This window comes from Eretmochelys imbricata, chromosome 14, assembly GCF_965152235.1.
Source record: "Eretmochelys imbricata isolate rEreImb1 chromosome 14, rEreImb1.hap1, whole genome shotgun sequence".
Taxonomy (NCBI): Eukaryota; Metazoa; Chordata; order Testudines; family Cheloniidae; genus Eretmochelys; species Eretmochelys imbricata.
In genome coordinates, this window is record NC_135585.1 from 38,752,004 (window position 1) to 38,760,059 (window position 8,056).

Genomic DNA, 8,056 nt, shown 5'->3' on the forward strand with positions numbered 1-8,056 from the left:
CTGTATAAAATGTGACCCCTCCCAGGCTAACACAAAGGCGGGGATCATATAAATGTGACACCCCAAAGCTAATGCTATTGACATCGGATTCCCTGGGTCCACAAAGGCTGTTCTAGGCCTCCCACAAAGGGGAGGGCCCATGGAAACCAGCTGCAGCGCCGCATGGTCCTGGGTGAATTCATCCCCCTGGAGCAGAGAGCAAGGCAGAGTCCTGAGCCTTGCCTTTCACATCCTGAAAGAGGGTCAGGACCCATGGAGCGGGGCTTGTGCATCTGTGGCTCTAGGGCCAAATTTCACACCTTTGTCGGGCATTGGGTCACTGGCCCCTCCTGGCTCCTGGGGATCCCTGATCTGCCTATAACAAGGCAGATTCCCAGCCACAGAGGCCCTTCACTGCGCTTATTTCTCCAGGTGTCTCCAGCACCAGGGAGTCCCACTGGTGAACCGTGTGCTGCTCCAAAGCCAGTCCTTTGCTCCAGGGACAGATCCCCCCGCCCTGCCACTCTCTCTCTCCCAACCTCTGCCCCACATCCTCCACGCCTGTCTGCTCTGAGGTCTCCCCCATTTCCTTCTGAGCCGGCAACAGCACAGAAGCAAACGGAGTGGAGCAGGTGGAAAAAGTTGTATCGGTGGGCGGTACCTCCGTAATCCCATCTCTACCCCACGATGCTAGATACCCCCCTGCCCCCAGCACACCCATACGCTGCAAGCTCCGTCTGCTTCCCATCCAACCCTCTGAACCCTAAACACTCAGCCCCCCACCTCGCTCTGCTTCCCACCCTCCCCCCACCCAATGTCTGCTGCCCCCTCTGGTTCCTACACCCCCAGTCCCCAAACTCTCATCCCCCCTGCTTGATGTCCACCCCACCTCCCCCCATATCTAGTCCCTATCCCAGACCCAGCCCTCCACCCCCTTCCCTTCTAGCTCTCATTTCCGCCTGGGTATGGGGTGGGTGGGGGGAACCCCCTGGCCCTATGGCATTCTGCGGGGGGGGAGAAGAGGGTCTCAGCTACCAGGCGGCTCAAGGGCCATTTTTCTGCATCAGCAGTGAATCATGCTGCCGGTGTGAGGGGGCAAACTGCCACCCCCCCTTCACCCGCAGAGAATCCCCTGGCTGGGGGGGGAGAACATGCCAGTCCCCCAACCAGCCCCATCCAGGGCAGAGGGTGTTTCTGGCTCTCTCCAAAGACAGGGGTTCCCCCTCCCCCTACACACCCTGCTTAGCCATGTTAGGAGCTGGGAGGAGGTTGCTGGGCCCAGCTCTCCAGAGGGGCAGCAGCACTGGCCTCCCGTTCCCCTGGCCTCCATGCGCCAGGAGCTGAGAGAGGCTTGGTCGCCCAGGCCCGGGGGGAAGCAGTCGGGGAAGCGGAGGGGACAGGGCATTGGAAGCGGGTGGCCGGATCCTCAGCCCAGGCCTCGGGCGGTGGCGTGGTCGTCCCGGTCCTCCTCTCGGCCTCCCACCAGGCGGGCGGCAGCAGGGAGAGCGGGCTGTCGGTGCCGGCGGTGTGGAGTCTCTGGTGGGCCGCCAGGGCCGCGCTGAGGCTGAAGGCTTTGCCGCAGTCAGGACAGACGTGCCGTTTCTCCGCGCCGGCCTGGGCGTGGGCCCGCTGGTGCCGGTTGCGGTGGGAGCTGCGGCCAAAGCGCTTTCCACAGTGGGCGCAGGGGAAGGGCTTTTCTCCGGTGTGGGTGAGCCGGTGCCGGTCGTAGTGCGAGCTCCAGGCGAAGCCTTTGCCACAGACACTGCACTGGTAAGGCTTCTCACCCCGGTGCAGCCGGCGGTGCCGCTCCAGGGCTGGGGCGGCGGTGAAACCTTTGCCACAGTCAGGGCACTGGTGAGGCCTCCCCTCCCGGGTGGCGTGGGTGCGCCGGTGAGCCAGCAGGGTGGAGCTGACGGCAAAGCTCTTGCCGCAGTCGCCACAGCGGTAGGGCCGCTCACCCGTGTGGATGCGCCGGTGACGCTCCAGGTGGGAGCTGACGGCGAAGGCCCGCCCGCACTCCCCGCACCGGTAGGGCTTTTCTCCCGTGTGGATGCGCCGGTGACGCTCCAGGTGCGAGATCCAGCCGAAGCTCTTCCCGCAGGCCCCACACGGGTACGGCTTGCCGGCAGCGCCGGCGTCACGGGCCGGCGCCGGGCCCTCGGCGGGCCTTTCCCGGGCGTGGGTGCGCCGGTGTTTGGCCAGGGCCGACCCCCAGCGGAAGCGGCGCCCGCAGTCCGGGCAGGCGTAGGGGCGCTCGCCCGTGTGCACGCGCTGGTGCTTGAGCAGGTTCGAGCTCTGGCTGAAGCATTTGCCGCACTGTTGGCAGCGGTGGGGCCGCTCGGGGCCACTCTCCTCGACCTGGCAGGGCCCCTCTCCCACCCCGCCGCCGTCCTGGGTCTGCGTCCCCTTGTGCTTGAAGCGCTGTGGGTCCGTCTGGTGGTTGAGGCGCTTACCGCAGTCGGCGCATCTCTGCGGCGGGGGCGGGGCTTCCTCCTCAGCCTCCTCCTCCTCCGCAGCTGCCGCGTGGGTGCGCATGTGGCGGTCCAGGTGGGAGCTCCAGGCGAAGGCCCGGCCGCACTCCCCGCACTGAAAGGGCTTCTCTCCCGTGTGGATGCGCTGGTGCCGCTCCAGGTGGGAGCTCCAGGCGAAGGCCTTGCCGCAGACGCCGCACTCATACGGCTTGCCGCCCAGGTGGCTCTTCTGGTGCCGGGCCAGGGCGCTGGGGTCGGCGAAGCTCTTGCCGCACTGCGGGCAGCGGTTGGGCTTCTCTCCGCCCGGCGCATGGGTGCGCTGGTGGGTCAGCAGGGAGGAGCTGACGCTGAAGCGGCGCCCGCAGTCGGGGCAGGCATAGGGGCGCTCCCCGGTGTGCACCCGCCGATGGATGGTCAGGTCCGAGCGCTGGATGAAGGTCTTGCCACAGTCGGGGCATTCATGGGGCCTCTCGCCCGTGTGGATCTTCTGGTGCTTGGCCAGCGCCGACTTGTGGCTGAAGGTCTTGCCACACTCGGCACAGGTGTTGGGGCTCTCCCCGCTGTTAGCCGGCGGCTTCTCCCCTGCCTCGGGGCTTTGGGGAGCCTTCCCAGCGCCATCGGCTTTTCCCGGGGCTGGCTCCTCTGGGCTCGCTTCCTGGGGTTTCTCTTCTTCTTTCCCACTGGCGCTGCTGTCTGCTGCTAGGGGAGAGAGACCCAGACACGAGTCATTCCCTGCACGGCGAGGGGAACAAACCACAACTGCCGAGGAGTGTTAGTGATGATAATGCAGCATTCAGGCCTCTATATTTGCTGGAGATAGAATTTTGGGTCTTGTTGGCCCGTTTGGCTTTTGATATTTTTATATTCTTACTAATATGGGTGAACAAAGAACACTGTGTGTTACATCTGCCCACAAGGAGATGGGGGGAGGGGGAGGAAGAGATAAGAAATAGAGCTAAAGTTGGTGTTGCTGGGTAGAATGGGGGTGTAATATACGAGAGAGCGTACACTTGAAGACTGCCTCAAATCTTATCTCAAGGCAAGGTCAGGCAACCAGTCAGGAGGGGCAAAGGGACTGGAGTGGGGCGGGGGGTATAAGAAACACTAACAGGCCAAAGAAATGCCTGTCCCTGACTGAAGCATAACCTCACTCCTTACCCCTCCCATGGGGTACAAAAGAGGTGCTACCGAAGCCCCCAGACCGAAGTCCCTCCAAAATGGCACATGACCATAAATGGTAAGGGGTTGGACAAAGGGTGTGCACTACAGGTATAATTATGCCTGCTACGGAGGGGGGAACGGGGACACTGGGGAAACAGGCTCTGCCAGTGTGCAGAGCTATGGCTATGCTTGCCTGATTAACACCAATAAACATCACGTTGCCTGCACTTCGGACTCCTGATCTTCTGCTTTCTGTCTGCCCTTAGCAGGGAGATCAAACGGCCAGCAGCCACATCTCCACCCAGAACCCGACCCCAAAAGGAGGGGGACCGATTCTGCCTCTGCATCCCATCTGGACGCTCCCGGGGAGGGAGCTACTGCCGGGGCTCAGTCAGGGTTGGTGGGAAGCCATGCGTGACATTGCAGGGATCCTCTCCTTCCTGGAGAGGGACTCACCTGCCCGGCCACCTCTGGGTACGTGAAGATCCAGGGCTGTCGGCTCATCCCCTCGGTCCAGCCGGGAGAGCAGGTCAGGCTTGGAAATTGGAAATTCTGCTCGGGGACAGGGCGAGCAACAAAACGAGCAAGATCAGAGCAGGTTGGGCATTGCCACGCCGCCCCCCCCGCCTCCCTCAGCCTCAGTGGCCCCTTCCCAGAAGCCCCTGGGGCTCTTGCTCTCTGCCACAACCAGGTCCTTCGTCCTTCTCCCCTCTGTGAGAGACCTCATCTCCTATCCGCCTTCAGCCTCTCTCCTCACCGCTCAAGAAATCCAGTGACATCACAGCCCATCAGAGAGGAGTCACATTTCTACTAGCTTGTTCCCCACTCCTTTACTCCTGCCCCTGTTAAATAGGCTGCTTTTCCCTTTCCCCACCCCAGAGGAGCCCCTCTCACTCAGCCCTGCTATCGCATCCGCCAATTCTCACCCCAAAGCTCCTCAAGGGAGATCTCTGTTTCCAGCCCTCAGATGCCCGCTCTCCCACTCAGATTCAGTCTCCCTCTGCTGCCTTTCCTAGTAACTCTGAGGGGCCTGTCCCCCCCCACGCCTGGACGTATCCTCCTCACACCCTCTGCTGCCTCCAGTACAGGGACCCACCTCCTCCCCTCCCAGACCCTTCTGGCATCCTGGGACACGTCCTGTCCTGTTTTGCAGGCTTCTGCAGCCCTGCCTTTGGGATATCCTTTTCCTCCGCCTTTGTCTCCCTCTGTTATCACTAGGGTCCTACCAAATTCAGGGTCCATTCTGGTAAATTTCATGGCCATAGAATTTGAAAACTGGTAAATTTCACGTTTGCAGATGTTTAAATCTGAAATTTCATGGTGGTATAACCGTGGGGTCCCAACCCAAAAGGGGATTATGGAGGAGTCACAAATCTGTTGGGGGGGGGGTGTCACAGGATTGCCCCCCTCACTTCCATGCCACCTTCAGAGCTGGACTCTGAAGGCAGCAATCAGGGAGCTTCCCGGAAGTGGGTCTGAGCTCTCCCCGCCCCCCAAGCGGCTGTGCAGGGGTTGGACAAGTCCCGTGACTCCCCAGGGCAGCTGGAGCTAGGAGCCCGCTGGCTGGGGCTCTCCTAGCAGCAGAAGGAGATCAGATTGAATGGGGAAGGGCTTATTTCATGGTCTGTGACATGTTTTTCACAGCCGTGAAATTGGTAGTGCCCTAGCTACCACCAGCCCTAGCTACCACTTGGGACCCACTGTCCTGCTCCCATGGCTTCATTCACTCCCTTCTCCACTACATCCCTGAGTTCTCGGGCATAGGGGGAAGCAGGGGGTGGATTCCCCAGCAAGGAAGACCCCTGAATGGGGCCACTCACGGCTCCCTACGGAGAAGAGGAAGCGATTACTTACCGAGGGCCATCAGGGTTTCGTAGCTCTCCTGCATGACATCCCTGTACAGGGCCCTCTGCCGGGGGTCCAGAAGCACGTACTGCTCCATGGTGAGACACGGCTCCTGCCTCCTCCACTGGTCGCCGGCCTCTGCAACAACAAAACCTCCCCCGCTCAGCACCCGCCGCCCCAGCCGTAAGTCCGCCGGTGCAGGCATCGCAGGGCCAGGCTGCCCTCTGCCTCCCGGGGTGGACTGTCATTCCCTCCCCTGTGCAGGCCTAATGTGCTTCTGCTAAGCCCCTACCTCTTATTCCTGGGATCAGCCCAGGCTGCAGCATCAGGTTCCTGGTTATTAAGTGGACTCTGTGGGTGGTACCCTGATTACAGCAGCTGGTGGCCCTGCATGAATCAGAACTTTCTTGGAGGTGCCTAAGGCAGTGGAATAAACTCTCTCAGGAAGCAAGGACCCTCCCCGCCACCAGTGCAAAGCCCAGTTCTTGGACCTGGCTTCTCCAACAAACATATAGCACTGGGGGAGGGGCACGAATATAGATGTTAAAAATTGTGATTGCAAAGTGCACAAGTGCTACAATAACGAAGGCCGTGTAAGCGCCCAACACTGACATGTAAGCGAGCACAGCTGTGCAGAGTACAGAGGTTCCATGTCACAGAGGGTTTCGTGATTTCTAAACGGACCTGCGTTGGGAGTTGGCACGAACACCGGAAATTTCGAAATTCTCGGCAAAGGAAAATTCAAAAAGTTGTTTCAGGGCATTTGAAAGGTTTTGTTCTGACTTGTTTCCTTACTATTTCAAAACGAGTCATTTCAAAACACACAATCAAAACGTTTTCTTCCCTTTTTTCCCCCAAATCAATCTGATGACAGAACTGCATATTCCGATGGCATAAGGTTTCCATCCCAGTGTCTCCGACCAGCTCTAGAACTAAAGGGTGAAGTTTTCAGAAACAGCGAGGAGACCCAATTCCCATTCATTTCAGTGGGGAAGGGGCTGATAGCAGGAGGCGTGGAGCAGGGGCAATGGGGAGTCTGGAGTCTCAGGAAAATGTGTTGGGGGGGGGTCTCCCCCTTTCTCCCCCATACCCAGGGGCTACTCTGCTGTTGACACAGGGGCTGGAGGGAAGCAGGTGCGCATGCAAGACAGACCAGCTGATCTGGAAAGGTCTATGCCAGGGGTTCTCAAACTGGGGGTTGGGACCCCTCAGGGGTCATAAGGTTATTACATGGGAGGGGATCGCGAGCTGTCAGCCTCCACCCCCCCAAACCCCGCTTTGCCTCCAGCATTTATAATGGTGTTAAATATATTTTAAAGTGTTTTTAATTTATAAGGGGAGTCGCACTCAGAGGCTTGCTATGTGAAAGGGGTCACCAGTACAAAAGTTTGAGAACCACTGGTATATACTAACCAGCTTCAACTTCTCCATCTGGTGGCTGCATCCTCCTGGCAGCCCACACCCTGGTCCCATCTGTGCTGCATTCCAAGCCAGGAACAGACTCAGCCAAGGATGAGACTGGAGGGAGGGGAAGAGACCAGATCCCTTTCATCTACTGAGAGCATCATACCCCTCACCCTCTCTTGGATAGAAGCAGAAGGGTAAGATTCCCGCTCCTGGGTGGGGCTTAAACCTGCAACCTCTAGATCCAACAGTATGAGCTGCAATTGCCAGACGTAAGAGACCCAGGTGGTGTGCCCCATCATCAGGGGCCAGCTCAAAGCTCTACACGTTTCTGTCACTAGAGGGGAGAAAGCCACACTAAGCATGAGTTATATCAGTGTGTGTGAGGGGAACGTAGCAGAAAGGTAAGGGTAACTACAGTATTGCCAACCCCAAAGCATTCAGGCCCCAACCAAAAAATAAGGAGATTTAAAAAATAACGATAAATGATGGGGGGGGGGGGGAGTATTTTCTTTCTGGTTTTTGAGCCTATAGGAGGTCACATTTTCAAGCATCTCTGCAGTTTAGGAGGCTGGAAACTCAATGTTGTATTCTTGTGATTTTATCTCATGGCATTTGGTGCAGGAAATTTGGAGAAAAGGGCTTAATTTAAATGTTTACATAACTTCAGTCCTGAAACAGTGCGAGATTTTCAAACAACATACAAAACACAGTCCTCTTTCACTGCTGCATGGTATTCAAGCCTCCATTTTGCCTATCTCCAATGAAATGGCCCTAATCCATTGGCTAAATTTCAGCTCCAAATGGACACCAAACTACAACAACAATAATCTCCTTTGAGCCCAATAATTAAGGGTACAAGGGTTCCCACAGCCTTGTGAAAGAGCCACGTGCAGAGAAGGGTCAGTAGCAGAATTTGAACACAGAATCTTCCGCCATCAAAGCACATATTTGAGCCTCTTGAGCTAAAGGAGGAACTTCAGCAGCTGGTGCCAGTAGTAGCCTCTTATCCTCTCTGAGGATAGAGGGTGCTGTGACACACACACACACTTTACAGGGGTCAAGAATAAAATCCCCACCTTCACTACATGAATCTCCAGGTGAAATCCTACACAGGAGGTCTGACTAGTGACCAAAGAGATCCCTTCTGGCCATACAATCTAGGTCTTTAAGTGTGTTACAATTAGCCCCTTGGG

The 8,056-nt window shown here is 57.8% G+C and overlaps 1 protein-coding gene across 1 annotated transcript; it reads right to left on the reverse strand.

Annotated features, from left to right (window-relative positions):
- Positions 1 to 933: 933 nt before the first annotated feature.
- LOC144275089 (uncharacterized) lies at positions 934 to 5,735 on the reverse strand. Its single transcript, XM_077834207.1, has 3 exons — positions 5,466 to 5,735; positions 4,068 to 4,163; positions 934 to 3,149 (listed from the first exon to the last, which is right to left on the reverse strand). The coding sequence occupies exons 1-3, from the start codon at positions 5,659 to 5,661 to the stop codon at positions 1,231 to 1,233; spliced, it is 2,211 nt and encodes a 736-aa protein (XP_077690333.1). The 5' UTR covers positions 5,662 to 5,735; the 3' UTR covers positions 934 to 1,230.
- Positions 5,736 to 8,056: the final 2,321 nt, after the last annotated feature.